This window comes from Phyllobates terribilis, unplaced genomic scaffold (genome assembly GCF_046119375.1).
Source record: "Phyllobates terribilis strain yellow unplaced genomic scaffold, ASM4611937v1 Scaffold_8__6_contigs__length_399053987, whole genome shotgun sequence".
Classification (NCBI taxonomy): Eukaryota; Metazoa; Chordata; class Amphibia; order Anura; family Dendrobatidae; genus Phyllobates; species Phyllobates terribilis.
The window spans coordinates 385,123,462-385,138,796 of record NW_027362768.1 but is presented as its reverse complement, the minus strand read 5'-3'; the positions used below and the strand labels follow the sequence as shown (position 1 = coordinate 385,138,796).

The following is a 15,335-nucleotide window of genomic DNA, read 5'->3' as shown; positions in this document are numbered from 1 at the left end:
GAGGAGGAAGAGGAGGAAGAGGGGCACAACGTAAAGCACCGAGCGAGGAGGAAGAGGGTCACAACGTAAAGCACCAAGCGAGGAGGAAGAGGAGGAAGAGGGTCACAACGTAAAGCACCAAGCGCGGAGGAAGAGGGGCACAACGTAAAGCACCGAGCGCGGAGGAAGAGGAGGAAGAGAGGAAGAGGGGCACAACGTAAGGCACCGAGCGCGGAGGAAGAGGGGCACAACGTAAAGCACCGAGCGAGGAGGAAGAGGGGCACAACGTAAAGCACCGAGCGAGGAGGAAGAGGAGGAAGAGGGGCAGAACATAAAGCACAGAGCAAGGAGGAAGAGGAGGAAGAGGGTCACAACGTAAAGCACCGAGCGCAGAGGAAGAGGAGGAAGAGGGTCACAACGTAAATCACCGAGCGAGGAGGAAGAGGGGCACAACGTAAAGCACCGAGCGAGGAGGAAGAGGGGCACAACGTAAAGCACCGAACGAGGAGGAAGAGGGGCACAACGTAAAGCACCGAGCGAGGAGGAAGAGGAGGAAGAGGGGCACAACGTAAAGCACCGAGCGAGGAGGAAGAGGAGGAAGAGGGGCACAACGTAAAGCACCGAGCGAGGAGGAAGAGGAGGAAGAGGGGCACAACGTAAAGCACCGAGCGAGGAGGAAGAGGGGCACAACGTAAAGCACCGAGCGAGGAGGAAGAGGGTTTACAATGTAAAGCACCGAGCGCGGAGGAAGAGGAGGAAGAGGGTCACAACGTAAAGCACCGAGCGAGGAGGAAGAGGATGAAGAGGGTCACAACGTAAAGCACCGAGCGCGGAGGAAGAGGGTCACAACGTAAAGCACCGAGCGCGGAGGAAGAGGAGGAAGAGGGTCACAACGTAAAGCACCGAGCGCGGAGGAAGAGGGTCACAACGTAAAGCACCGAGAGCGGAGGAAGAGGAGGATGAGGGGCACAACGTAAAGCACCGAGCGAGGAGGAAGAGGAGGAAGAGGGTCACAACGTAAAGCACCGAGCGAGGAGGAAGAGGAGGAAGAGGATCACAACGTAAAGCACCGAGCGCGGAGGAAGAGGGGGAAGAGGGTCACAACGTAAAGCACCGAGCGCGGAGGAAGAGGGTCACAACGTAAAGCACCGAGCGAGGAGGAAGAGGGTCACAACGTAAAGCACCGAGCGCGGAGGAAGAGGAGGAAGAGGGTCACAACGTAAAGCACCGAGCGCGGAGGAAGAGGGTCACAACGTAAAGCACCGAGAGCGGAGGAAGAGGAGGATGAGGGGCACAACGTAAAGCACCGAGCGAGGAGGAGAGGGTCACAACGTAAAGCACCGAGCACGGAGTCCAACCCCCACGCTCCGGCCTGTGCCCTGCTGCATACAAAGCCTTCATGCAGTTCTGCATCAACCCCATGGAGTTCCCCTTTAAGGATATGGACAATTTTTTTTACTTAAATACATGTATTTTGGGCTAGAAATCATCTTGTAAAATAAAAACGTTGCACATTTTGGATTTTACAGGTTCTTTACCTGCATGCTGCTAGCTACAGAATGAGTTACCAGAGTATGTGTCAGCGAGCTCAGTCAGTTCATAACTCTTTTATCTGACTTGCTCTGAACTCCTACGTGCTGATTTATAACCAAGGACCACCTCAAAGTTGAGTTGGTCGTAAATCAGCAGAGAGGAGATCAGAAAAAGACACAAGTGTTACCATGTCCCTGTCAGGATGAGCTCACTGACTGATTCTCATTTAACTTATCCTGCAGCCAGTAATATGCAGGGAACCAAAGAGCCTGTAAATCCGAAATGTGCAAAATTGTTAATGAAATTGAAATACATGTATTTTAGAAACAGTTCCTGAAGGCGTCCGTATCCCCTTGGGGTTAATATGTATCGTGTGTTGATATATGGCAGTGTCGGAGTATCTGCACAGACGCAGCATCAGCAGAGCGCAGTAGTCTACGGTGCAGGCCGCGCTGGCGGATCACATGGATCTACGTATCATCAGCGCTACCACGCCGGACGGATCCTCACGTTCAGGTCGTAGGCCGGGCTGATCTGCCCGTACACCCCGGACTCGGAGAACCTGTGCCCGTCTTCTAGGACTGGGGGCTGATAGAAGTCCTGCAGGATGTTCAGGAGGCAGCGTCGGTCCCAGTCGTCGGTGACGCGGCCGCCGTAGTTGATCTCCCCGGCTGTGTATCGCAGAACCTGCCGGAGGAGCACAGATGTCACCCGCATTGCCGGCTCTGCGACGCCGCTGACGGGCAATGGCCGCACACGGCCGCCGCGCACGGCCGCCGCACCTTGTAGGGGATGTCGGTGTATTCCTCCAGGAACATTCGCAGCTGAGAAATGCAAATTCGGAGATCTCCATCTGTGAATTCATAGGGGATATTAAACCCCAATGGTCCAAACTTTCGCCTTTCGAGGATGCTCCCATGGAAGAGGCAGAGGGACAGCAGCAGCGCCTTGAATTCAGGAGCCTGAGGCGAGAAATGGGCGCAAGAAATGAGAGGGAGAAACTTGTCCTATGCAGACGGCGGTAAAAACCCATCCGGGAAGCTCCGGCATCCCCGATATCACCACAGACAGAACAGAACCGGCCGATCCTGCCGAGCGCCACCCGGGGGCGCTCTGGGGAGCGGAGCACACCCACCTTCCTGCACTCGTTCAGCTCCGCGTCGCTCAGACTCAGGTAGGTGCGCAGGAGATTTGCTTTCACGCCCCGTGGAGGCTCGATGGTGAGTTTAGAGCCGTTCTGCAGGATGGATACTGGGAACTGGTTACTGGGCATACTGGTGAGCCAAAGCCTAAAGTCTCGGTGAACCTAAACGAACAAGAAGCCATGACACGGGGGCATCGCAGAATTTGGGCGATGAGCGGGGGGCACAAGTATCTACCTTATCTGGGTCTATATTCTCTATCAATCTTTCTAACGAAGGCATCCAACTCGGGGCAAGGTGGCAATTTTGGAAAAACACCCACTTTCCACGTTCCATGGCGTTACGCATCATGGCTTCAGCCCGAGGACCCTGTGGATAGAACAATGGGAATGTCCAGGAATGACAATGACAGGAGCCCGGACCCCCCAGCAAGGTGTGGTGGACGGCAGTGAGGGGGTACACACCTGCCCCTGACCCAGTGATATCGCAGTTAATTTCTTGGAAAATCTCATCTCCTCTGCAAATTTGTAGAGATCGGCGGCTGGATCGGTGCCAGGCGATAAGATGAAGATCAGCGGAGTCACCGGAGACGACTGGCGGTACACGGCCCCCAGCTCCGAAGTCTGGAATCAAGCATCAGTATTACAAATCCAGTGCTGGGGGCAATGGCGCATCCACCGGGGCGGCCTGCGGCACTCACCTGGGGCTCAATGAAGCGCTGGCCCAGTTGCTGGCAGACGTAGTCCTGCATGGCGTTGGTCACTTTGTCGCCCCGTAGACATCGCAGAATCAACAGCTTTTGGAAGGAATCTAATTTCTGCTCCAATTCACCAGGAAGACCCTCCCTGAAAATCAGCAGAGTACAGGTGACAGCATATTACCACCACGGAGGCCGGGTGTCACACACGGGATGGCGGCCATGCTCACCGCTGCGGCTCGGCACTGTCACAGACCCGTCTGTATTCCTCGCGGTGGAGAAGGATTTGCTCTTTGATGCTACTGAAGTTGCTGAGCGTGCTCAAGGCCTGGATGTCCCGCCACGCTCGCTCGGTCAGCCATTCCGCACAGGCGTTGTCAGCCAGCGTGGGCGCCGTGCCGCCGGACAGCAAGAAGCGCCATTCTTCCTGGATACATTATATACAAAAGTATCAGGGTGTCAGTAGCTACAGGGTGATGACTCCTCTACAGGCCCTGGAAGGACACGCTGAGAGAATAGGGCAGGACCACTGATGTGACCATTGATGCTCTCCTGTCCCCATAGTGGCTGCGCACGTTCATCTGGGGCGCGATCACTCATTTATCTCCAACGAGCACCGATGTGATAATTGATGCTCTCCTGTCCCCATAGTGGCTGCGCACGTTCACCAGGGGCGCGATCACTCATTTATCTCCAACGAGCACTGATGTGACCATTGATGCTCTCCTGTCCCCATAGTGGCTGCGCACGTTCACCTGGGGCGCGATCACTCATTTATCTCCAACGAGCACTGATGTGACCATTGATGCTCTCCTGTCCCCATAGTGGCTGCGCACGTTCACCAGGGGCGCGATCACTCATTTATCTCCAACGAGCACCGATGTGACCATTGATGCTCTCCTGTCCCCATAGTGGCTGCGCACGTTCACCAGGGGCGCAATCACTCATTTATCTCCAACGAGCACTGATGTGACTAAGGCTGTGAGGTGTTTCTCTCTGCCGGGCTCGGGGGGGCGGAGGACGGCGCCCTGAGGCGGAGGACGGTGCCCTCACCATATTAATGAGCCCTTCGTCCATCAGGATCCGCACGCACAGCAGGAAGGAGAACATCAGCTTGTGCTTTTCGAAGAGACTGCGGCAGACGTTGCTGTAGAGACTGAAGGTGAAGAACGTGTTGATGTTGTCGATTCTTTTCTCCACCGTTTCTGAAGGAGAAAATGATGTTCACGGGTCATCTGGAGCCGCTGATAACATACGGAGCATGCACAGCGAGAAAAGAAGCCACAGGGTGACCGGACGCTGAAGGCCGGCGTGGACGGAAGGTGCAGCAGCTCTGAGCTCAGCCATGTCCACCATGAAAACGACTCGGTAATAGGGTCCAGATATTAGTGGATGAAGACACAGATTTCGGAGGGGATTACCTGCTCTCTCAGAATTGGCGATAGCGGCAGAGAAGATCCCCAGGAACCACTCCAGCGAGTACTGATACATGGGGTCCACATTGGACAGGTCCGAGACACAGAAGAACAGGATCTGCGTCCTCGCAGCTACGGGCACGTACTGCCGCCGCGTGATGTCGATGTCTCTCTCCGTCTGCTCCGCCACCTGAACTTTTGCCTTTGTTGAAAAGAAAAAAAAAAATCACAGAAAAAGTTAGCAAATGATGGCTGGTGCCGAGCGCGATCCCTGCGATCTGCTGATCACTCACCTTGATCTCTCCAGCTTTCACTTTTGAGGCCTCCAGCACTTTGATCAGATCCACATCATCCACCGGGTTTCCTTGCGAGGAGCTGAGACGCATCAGGATCTCGTCCTCGATTTCCTTCAGCTCCTGACGCATTTTAGCATTAGAGAGAATTAATTGATTCTTGGCTTCTTCTAAATCCGGACGTTCTTCAGCCACAACCTGTCCGAGGAGCTGGTCCTCCAGGCCACTAGAGGGAGACGACCAGGGATGGAGTCAGGAGAGCGGAGACTCTGCCTGTCATGTCTATAGGAATCCCCTCCTTATGTCTAGCGGTCAGACTGATGGGTGAGATCCCACCGCTGCTGGCAGTCACACACAGGGCACTGGTCATGGCTGACACACTTTTTAGCAAACGCCGTTTACCTGGGAGAAAGCGTGAAGTTGATGAGCGTGACTTTGGTGCAGATTTCTGGTGGATAATGGGGGTTCGGCAGTTTGGTTGTGATGTACATCCTGAAGTCATCATGATACGGGATGACGGCATCGCCCAGACGGAGGACGGTGCTCCCCTGCTGCTTGTACGTCTGTGATGTGGAGGGAGGATCAGGAGAGAACCGGGCGGCAGTCACAGATCAGACACGTCAGGCCACGGGTTATGTCACCATAATAGAAGGGACGAGAATCGGGGAACGATCATTAGTAGGAGCCCTCGTCCCTGTGATCGGCCCATCTGGTCTGGCCGGCAGTTCCGTTCATCCGGTGTGATGATTTATGAGCATCGTTGTCAGCAGCACATCGTCCGGTATGTGCTGCCGAGGACATTTAATCGGCCTGTATACATTACATGGGCCATTAAAGAACTGGCTGGCATGGAGACGACTGGCAGTGGTTGAGCAGCTGCAGACGAAAAGGAGGAAGAGGAGGAGGCGGAGGAGGAGGAGGCGCACGCTGTGTGCAAGATTCCTGCACCTCCATCAACATCTTACATACTGTCTTATTCCACCTCTTGCCTGGCATACGTTACACCGATACATTACGCGGATAAGTTACACAGATAGTTATGCTGATACATTACACCGATACTTTATATTGATACTTTATATTGATACGTTACACCGATACTTTATATTGATACTTTATATTGATACGTTACACCGATACTTTATATTGATACTTTATATTGATGCTTTATGTTGATACGTTACACCGATACTTTATATTGATACGTTACACCGATACTTTATATTGATACGTTACACCGATACGTTACACCGATACTTTATATTGATACGTTACACCGATACGTTACACCGATACTTTATATTGATACGTTACACCGATACGTTACACCGATACTTTATATTGATACGTTACACCGATACGTTACACCGATACTTTATATTGATACTTTATGTTGATACGTTACACCGATACTTTATATTGATACGTTACACCGATACTTTATATTGATACGTTACACCGATACGTTACACCGATACTTTATATTGATACTTTATATTGATACGTTACACCGATACTTTATATTGATACGTTACACCGATACTTTATATTGATACGTTACACCGATACTTTATATTGATACGTTACACCGATACTTTATATTGATACGTTACACCGATACTTTATATTGATACTTTATATTGATACGTTACACCGATACGTTACACCGATACTTTATATTGATACTTTATATTGATACGTTACACCGATACTTTATATTGATACTTTGTGCCAAAACATTGGTGCATGTCATTAATGGACCTGGTGCATTTTATGACTCTTCTCATCCACGTTCCCTTTTCTAGAAACAAATCTGTCTAGTGAGGTGCAAAAACGAAACTCTAAAGGCCCGGCACTTCTTACACCCATCTAGTGGGAGTGATTTGTGCCAAATACATTACTTAAAGTGCTGTATTCATTATTGATCTATAGCGGGCACTGCTCGTCTGCCTCCATCTTCTTGCTTGCCGGGGGGGGGGCGGTGCGCACCTGTTGATTGACAGCTCAGGCCTAGGACATGGTTGTGCCGTTGGCTAATACTGCGCGCTCTGCCATTCTGTAGGTGAAGGCGGTTTTGGGACAGTAATTCTTCCAGCTGCGCTCATTGCCTAGGACACTAGCTACCTTTGCTAGGCTGCAGTGGTGGCCGGTTACCTTGGCAACAAGCCGTAAACTGTAGAATCAAATATTCATCCATTCTTGAGAACAGCGAGGAATTTTAACAATAGGTGAACTGCAAATTTTCTTTTTATTGCAAGCATTCAATGAGGTGAGACGACCCCTGCAATAGATTCAGTGCATTTGGGATTGTGTGAAGGTCATGCACGCTTGCTAGGAGCCCCACAATGGGAAATGTGAGCAGTTTGCACTTATCCCTGGTACATGTGTGCTATGCAGCGAGCCTGGCACGTGGCATGTACGGCAGGGATTTTGGCACCACCTTTTCTCGGTGACGCTCCCCGCGGTTCACCTGTTTCAGCAGCACCGGCTCCAGCGCAGGATCCAGCTCTTCTCCTACATTCTCCAGCATGAACGGCTTCCCGAAGCGGATGGCATTTTCCAAGCTGCGCAGAAAGTCGCGGTCGCTGAGCTTCACCACGTCCAGGCCGTTGTCCTTCTCCTGTGGAGTGATAGCGGCGAGGTGGATATATCGGACCACGTGCTGCGGATCAGGATCACTGGCTGATCTCCACGGTCGCCTTGGGACAACTCACCAAGTTCTTGATCCACCGGTTGGCCTGACCTTGGGGGTCGATGAAATGAGACCAGCGCTGGGAATACTGAGTGATCACTCCGTTCTCCACCGACAGCGCGTCGTTCGGGAGTCCTGCAATCTGCAATGAGGGGATTCACGGTGATGCGGTGACACAGAAGCGCATCGTGCAAATACAGCGCAAAATGAGCTCTCCGCGGCCTCCGCAGCCGTCGCCCGGATCAGGAGAGTCCGGAAACATCTGAGCAGCGACATCAGCACCTCACCTGCCAGGAGCGGATTTTCACAGGGTCCCCCAGGGTCCCGATGAGCGATGGCTCCTGTGTGCACGGCACCGACAGATCCCTCAGCTTCTTAGTCCACTGCTCAAACAGAGCGGTCCGGTATTGTCCCTGGGGGGCCGGAGGACATTAATCAATGAAGTGCAAAGTTCAAAAGTACAGCGAGACCAAACCAGATCCTCACCGTGAACGGTCCGAGATAAGCCAGGAAGCCGGCGCAGAGCAACAGATCCCCTGTAACGTTCACTAGCAGCTTCTCCAGATTTAGGACCGTATCCTGCCAGCGCTGCCGCTCGTCAGCTAAGCCAGTGATCAACTACGAGAAAGGAGACCATCAGATGGGATCAACTACGAGAAAGGAGACTGTCAGATGGAAGCAAGATGGGATCAACTACGAGAAAGAGACCATCAGATGGAAGCGAGATGGGATCAACTACGAGAAAGGAGACCGTCAGATGGAAGCAAGATGGGATCCACTATCAGAAAGGAGACGATCAGATGGGATCAACTACGAGAAAAGAGACCATCAGATGGGATCAACTACGAGAAAAGAGACCATCAGATGGGATCAACTACGAGAAAAGAGACCATCAGATGGGATCAACTACGAGAAAAGAGACCATCAGATGGGATCAACTACGAGAAAAGAGACCATCAGATGGGATCAACTACGAGAAAGGAGACCGTCAGATGGAAGCAAGATGGGATCAACTACGAGAAAGAGACCATCAGATGGAAGCGAGATGGGATCAACTACGAGAAAGGAGACCGTCAGATGGAAGCAAGATGGGATCCACTATCAGAAAGGAGACGATCAGATGGGATCAACTACGAGAAAAGAGACCATCAGATGGGATCAACTACGAGAAAAGAGACCATCAGATGGGATCAACTACGAGAAAAGAGACCATCAGATGGGATCAACTACGAGAAAAGAGACCATCAGATGGGATCAACTACGAGAAAGGAGACCATCAGATAAGATCAACTACGAGAAAGGAGACCATCAGATGGGATCAACTACGAGAAAGGAGACCATCAGATGGGATCAACTATGAGAAAGGAGACCATCAGATGGGATCAACTACAAGAAAGATGGAAGCAAGATGGGATCAACTACGAGAAAGGAGACAGTCAGATGGGATCAACTATGAGAAAGGAGACCATCAGATGAGATCAACTACAAGAAAGATGGAAGCAAGATGGGATCAACTACGAGAAAGGAGACCGTCAGATGGGATCAACTATGAGAAAGGAGACCATCAGATGGGATCAACTACAAGAAAGATGGAAGCAAGATGGGATCAACTACGAGAAAGGAGACAGTCAGATGGGATCAACTATGAGAAAGGAGACCATCAGATGGGATCAACTACAAGAAAGGAGACTGACCGATGGATGCGGAACGGGGTCAACTATGAGAATGGAGGCAGTCAGATGGATGAAGGATGGCGCTCATGGCCCTGCGGCAGATGTCTGTGCTGAGTGCGCTGGTGTCCTCTACCTTATCAGCGCGGATCAGCTTCTGTTCACACTGGTCACATTTCTGTTCCAGTTCTTCCTTCTTGGACACGCAGTCCCGGTACTTTGCCTGTAGCGTTGCGATCCCCTCCTCCACCTCGTTCAGTCGAGCTTTGGCTTCATCCAGGATCTTCTGGGTCTCGGCTAAATCTTCCTGAGATTCTTTTAGCGCTTGCTGCAGAAAACAGTCAGATGTGTTAATGCGTCGCGAGTAACGTGAATTACCGCTAAGGACTTAGAACATGATCACGGGATCACAAGAAGACGGCTGCCATTTGGACCGTTCACCAGCTCCCTTTGTGAATCTGATTCAGCTGTTACTGCGGAGAATCCTTCCACTGCTGCAGATTACGGGTTTGTCCACAAGGGAGGGAAAGCTGCAGATATTCTGTGTGGATCTGTGGTGGAAAATCCACAGCAGAATACAGGTTTAACAGATCTTATCCGACTCCTGTGGAATTTCTCGGCAATGATCGGCGGTGCTGCTGTCGTTTCGGCAGATTTTCCACCTTTCATTGTAGAGAAGCCACTGAATCTGCAGCAAAATCCACACGTTACTCCTGCAAATTCTGCAGGGGATTTGTGGTGAAATCAGCAGAATTAGTGTCAGACTTTTCTGTCCTGTGGGGATATGATCTTCACAGATGGAAAGGATTCTTGACAGTAAGAGCAGGCCAATCAGCCCCCATATTAAGAGTAAGGCTTTTATGGATCGCGGGCTCCTTGTACTCACTCTTTTGGGCTCCACGGCTTTAGCCACAAAGTGATATTTATGCATGGCCCGGACCCACTGGCAGATGGAGGTACAGGCCTTGGACACCCTGGCGATGGCCTCCGGCTGGAACTCCTCGTTATCGATGTACGGCTGTATGGCTTTGATCACGGTATCCGGGATATTATCCTGAGGACAGAGGAGAGGCCGTCAGATCGGGAATTCCGCTCTTCACCCTTCTGGCTGGATTATCGACTATTACCTTGTCAAACTTGAACAGCCCCTCCAGGAACTTGCCGGGGTCTTGCAGAAGACCTTTCCCCGGCTCCCAGTAGTCGTCTACTTTGCTACCAGGCTTCTCTCCAGCCACTTTCTTTGCTTTGATGCCTTTCATTATGCAGACGGCTTCAATCACGAGTTTTACTCCCACTGGGGGGCGCTGCATGGCCCGGACCTGTTGGCGGAGGTTCCCACATACAGATTTAGTGCCTGGAATGAGGCATTTCTGCACTTTGCTGCTTCGTGCCATGACATGGCGACTCGTCATCATGCTCGTGTGCTCCCATCTGTTTCGGAGACGGGCGCACGTGGCTAGCGAGCATCACCCACCTCCGTGACATCATTCTTATTAAGAGACTTCAGGCTGGCGAGAGCGGCGTCCAGGGCCGGCAGAGCCTCGTCCAGGTCCTTCTGGGCATCGTCTGCAATCTCCTGGGCTTTGCCGGCCTTCTCTGTGGCCTTGGCTTCCTCCACCTGCACCGAGGTCCTGGTGGCTTCGGCTACTGCAGTGTCTTCCTGGAAGAAAAAGTTCCTGATTTTTAGCGAGATGGAAGCAAAAAATATAAAAATGCTTCGAGAAACAAGAGGCGCCGAGTCTGTTTTACCTGGATTTTCTGCATTGTAGTGACCGTGTCTTGTGCCGCCTCCTCCAGCAATGGCCGCATTGTCTCCAATTCCTCTTGCATCTTGGCCACATCCTCGGCCGTGTGAAGGAGCTGAGAAAATCGGAGCAAGAATGAGGAGTCAGACTGCACCATGACTCAGACGGAGCAGTGATCCCGGCGAGCCCTGGACGTAGAAAACGTCACCATTGTCCTGTGAGGTGTGGGAGAGCAGAATGGGCAAAAACAGAGCCGGGAGGTGCGGACCGGGGCATCAAAATCCCTCCATATTGGAAGAGTATAGTCCGGTGTCAACAATGGTATCTAGAGGACTAGCGGTGAAGCCCCTCCGTCTGGAGACCACCAGCTGGCGGAAGGAGTCTTATGGGACAGGCACAAAATAAGCAAGCAAGTTATCTCTCTTCCAGAAGCCATAAAGCAACCTACGAGAAGCAGCGACCCCACAACTCAATGCATGTCCCAGTGTACAAGCGGCAAGACCCCGTAACAGCTGTCTGCAGATGGGGGGTCTTCTTTATCCTCAGTCTTGTTGCAAGGGTCGCAAATTAGGGGCATATTATCCCCAATAAAGACGGGTCTATTTCTCATGGAGGAGACCTCGCGTGCACCCATAAGTCTCGGAGACAATCTAAAATCTTAAACCGATAAAGCGTAGTATAGATAAAAAAAATCAGACGTCATTGTGGAATGAAAATAAATGCAGTAGATGGAAGGGGATAGTGTCCCCTGTAGATCCGTCTTGTGCGGGACCCCCGTCCTCACCTTATCTAGCCCGCTCTTCATCCTTTCCTTGGCCGTCTTGATCTCCATCAGTTTCTTGCCGATCAGACTGGAGTATATTCCCAGCAGCTCCAGGTAACTCTTGGGTGTGATGTAATTATGCCGGGAGAGCTCCGCCAGGTATTGCTTGGACTTGACAGCGACGGACTGATGCATCTCCACGCACATCTGGATCTGCAGCCGGAGGATGCACGGGATTATGGACGGCGGCTACAAGACGAAGGCAATGTCTGGTGTCTCTGACCTACCATGCCTTGGACCACGGACTCTCTGGACTCGAGCTCTGGAATATCCATCAGGAATGAAGAGGCCACTGACTGTAAGGCGTCTGCCGGCCACTCGTCAAACCAATCAATGGTGCAGCAGGTCACTAAGGATGGGAACTGCCGGAGACGGGCGCGGAAGACCTCCCCTATGGGACTGTGAAAGCAGCGATGATGAGACACCCACCAATGCTCACGTCGTGGGTACGGGAAGGGTCAGGGATGCATACCTCATGCAGAGCACCGTGTGGATGTTGCCCCTCACCCGTCGTGTGTAGGCCGCCATTAGGTTGGCTTTTGTTGGTTGCTGCCCCATGTCTTGTACCACCGGCTTCATCACCGAGACAATCTGATCCTGCTCCTCGGGACCGTACAGGTTCGGGACGTCCCCTGAATTCAGGATGTTATTAATGTCTTCGAGAAAAGACTCGTTCTTGATCTTAAAGAGAAAAGATTATTTGAAGAGGAAAATATTGGAAAACTGCAGCGAAATAAATCTCCAAATCACATAGGAAAGATGGTGACAGCCCAACCTGGGTGTCAGTGAAGAGGAAGGTGATGGGAGTGTTCTGCAGCCCGGCTTTCAGCAGAATCCCCTTTATATCTTCTCTCCACTCCGGGATTCCATAGTTTTTAGACAATTCGATCTGGAAACATTCATATTCCGCCCTGGGAAGATATCGGGTCAGACAGAGGTGAATGTGCAGGATAAGATGGTGTAGATAGACCAGGATGGGTCCTTACATGTGACTGGCCAGTCTGGTCAGGGACTGTCTCCCACTCCCCCCAACACCGAGCAGTAGGGCATTGCCGAGTGGTTGGCGCAGGACACGACTGATCCGGCAAATGTGCTGAACGGCGTCCAGGAAAAGGACCAGCCTCATCTTTGATGTGTTGATCTGATTATAATCTTCCATGTAATCCGCCAGGACATGAAGGAGCTGATGGAAAACACAGAGCTGAATACTCGGGAGCACAGACTTTAAAGGTGAGCAACGCTACAAGGAAATGGGGGGGCCGGGGTCTTCTACAAACAAGAACTGAAGGACACGAATCCTCGGCTATGGTGGCAGAGCACAGACAAGCCCCATTGATGGTTTGGTGCCTCCTTCCTACCTTTTCCCGGTCCTCGATGAGCTGATAGTATTTGGAGTCCGTTCCTGAGGTCATGAAGTCCCCGAACAGCACCGGCTGCTGCGGTATCACCTCCTCGAAGGTGGCCCCAAACTCCTGCATCCGTCCCTTCATCAGGTCATCAAACCATCTCCGGTCCTCATCGTTCACCAGCCGGTCCTGGAAGACCCGGCACGATTCATGGTACCACAACTTCAGCAGGCAGATCTGGTCCTACGAAACAGATCAGAAGGAGACGCATTAATGACCTTCAGTCGCCCTTGGATCCGCCATACTGACACCCGGTACCTCCCCGCTGAGGCTCACCTCCATCTTTGCTGGTTCAGCCATCAATATGCCTTGGAAAACCTTGGACAGGTCCCGTAGATTGAAGGTGTAGTGAGACTTTGCAGGGGTGGGGAGCAGCTGTGATGTGATTGTGTTGTACACTTTAATGGTCGCCTCCACCAGCTGCTCCGAGAGATGCCGGACCGCCGGGGCCCCCGCTGCAAGGAAGGAAAGAAAGAAAGAAAGATGAAGGTTCCCCCTGAGACTCAACCAGACACAATATGAGCGGAGGACTACACAGATTCAGAACCAGGACACCACAGACATCTACACAGATACAGCACAAGCTCTGTCTATTTGCTGCCTTAACATTTCGTCTGACCTGTCAAGCACTCAACTCCTTCTTCTCACTTACTGACTGCTTCCTTGTAACTTCTGTCTCCAAGTAATCCAGCTAGAAAATGGGAAATGCTCAGTAATCTGCACATTCTCCTACATGAGGCTACAAACGTCTAATACTGCGGAGAACTGTAAAATTACACATATTATCGATCCTGGAAATCCAATAAATCAGAGTAAATCCACCCGATGACATGCCGCTGATCAACAGACGAGCGAACAGAGGCTTGTCTGTCGGGTGGTTTATCAGCGTGGCCGCGGCTCATCACCCCGTGTCCCGATGCTACTCACAACCATCGTTGTAACTATCGTTCTGACCCCACACAGGGCCACCGATGAACAGGGTCGCCGATGAACAGGGCCGCCGATGAACAGGGTCGCCGATGAACAGGGTCGCCGATGAACAGGGTCGCCGATGAACAGGGTCGCCGATGAACAGGGACGCCGATGAACAGGGACGCCGATGAACAGGGACGCCGATGAACAGGGACGCCGATGAACAGGGACGCCGATGAACAGGGACGCCGATGAACAGGGACGCCGATGAACAGGGACGCCGATGAACAGGGACGCCGATGAACAGGGCCGCCGATGAACAGGGCCGCCGATGAACAGGGCCGCCGATGAACAGGGCCACCGATGAACAGGGACACTGATGAACAGAGCCACTGATCAACAGGACACTGATCAACAGGGCCACTGATCAACAGGGCCACTGATGAACAGGGCCACTGATGAACAGGGCCACTGATGAACAGGGCCACTGATGAACAGGGCCACTGATGAACAGGGACACAGACGAGCGCTGATGAAGTCACACTATTCTGTCTTCTGAAGCTCGGTGTGTAGCAATGAAAGCAGAGTAATCAGCCCATGTGAATGAGCCTCCGGGACGGTCATATCTCCCCTGACCCCCTACACATGTGCGGCCAGCGGAGCGTGCATGTGTCCTCCATACCGCGAGTAGGCGGCTGCCAAATATCCCTGGCGCTGACCTATGTCCCGAGAACAAAAGTATAGGACAGTAGAAATCAGAGTGTCCGATCCTGATCCGCCCCATCCTCTAAGGCAGTCGCCCTGTACACACTGTGCGTCTGATGTACCACGAATGTGTACGGCAAGCAAAAAGGGCTCATCCCATCAGTAAAAGTTATCACTTACCCAAAGGGTAGAAAGCAGATCAATCCTGAGAACATAAATGCCCTGGTGGGACGGAGCGATGGCAGCACATGTGCACCGCTGCTGCATTCATTCTCATGGGACTGCCGGAAACTGTAATCTCTGGGGGGTCCCATATAGAATGA

At 52.0% G+C, this 15,335-nt stretch overlaps 1 protein-coding gene across 4 annotated transcripts in view; it reads right to left on the bottom strand.

Annotated features, from left to right (window-relative positions):
- Positions 1 to 15,335, bottom strand: part of DNAH1 (dynein axonemal heavy chain 1) — a 124,072-nt gene that overhangs the window by 40,669 nt on the left and 68,068 nt on the right. For 2 of the 4 annotated variants that reach the window (XM_073645106.1, XM_073645105.1), the window contains 28 exons: positions 14,048 to 14,086; positions 13,672 to 13,850; positions 13,348 to 13,578; positions 12,976 to 13,172; positions 12,765 to 12,900; positions 12,462 to 12,670; positions 12,217 to 12,388; positions 11,951 to 12,142; positions 11,171 to 11,281; positions 10,896 to 11,081; positions 10,549 to 10,740; positions 10,308 to 10,475; positions 9,558 to 9,749; positions 8,238 to 8,369; positions 8,039 to 8,164; positions 7,774 to 7,893; positions 7,530 to 7,679; positions 5,462 to 5,622; positions 5,060 to 5,285; positions 4,773 to 4,968; positions 4,405 to 4,556; positions 3,582 to 3,778; positions 3,355 to 3,499; positions 3,119 to 3,277; positions 2,892 to 3,023; positions 2,648 to 2,818; positions 2,295 to 2,474; positions 2,023 to 2,199 (listed from right to left, as the gene is read on the bottom strand). In XM_073645106.1, the coding sequence (XP_073501207.1) occupies positions 2,023 to 2,199; positions 2,295 to 2,474; positions 2,648 to 2,818; positions 2,892 to 3,023; positions 3,119 to 3,277; positions 3,355 to 3,499; positions 3,582 to 3,778; positions 4,405 to 4,556; positions 4,773 to 4,968; positions 5,060 to 5,285; positions 5,462 to 5,622; positions 7,530 to 7,679; positions 7,774 to 7,893; positions 8,039 to 8,164; positions 8,238 to 8,369; positions 9,558 to 9,749; positions 10,308 to 10,475; positions 10,549 to 10,740; positions 10,896 to 11,081; positions 11,171 to 11,281; positions 11,951 to 12,142; positions 12,217 to 12,388; positions 12,462 to 12,670; positions 12,765 to 12,900; positions 12,976 to 13,172; positions 13,348 to 13,578; positions 13,672 to 13,850; positions 14,048 to 14,086 (4,628 nt within the window). The remainder of the gene's footprint in view (positions 1 to 2,022; positions 2,200 to 2,294; positions 2,475 to 2,647; positions 2,819 to 2,891; positions 3,024 to 3,118; positions 3,278 to 3,354; positions 3,500 to 3,581; positions 3,779 to 4,404; positions 4,557 to 4,772; positions 4,969 to 5,059; positions 5,286 to 5,461; positions 5,623 to 7,529; positions 7,680 to 7,773; positions 7,894 to 8,038; positions 8,165 to 8,237; positions 8,370 to 9,557; positions 9,750 to 10,307; positions 10,476 to 10,548; positions 10,741 to 10,895; positions 11,082 to 11,170; positions 11,282 to 11,950; positions 12,143 to 12,216; positions 12,389 to 12,461; positions 12,671 to 12,764; positions 12,901 to 12,975; positions 13,173 to 13,347; positions 13,579 to 13,671; positions 13,851 to 14,047; positions 14,087 to 15,335) is intronic. The other 2 variants (XM_073645107.1, XM_073645108.1) reach the window with 1 other exon arrangement.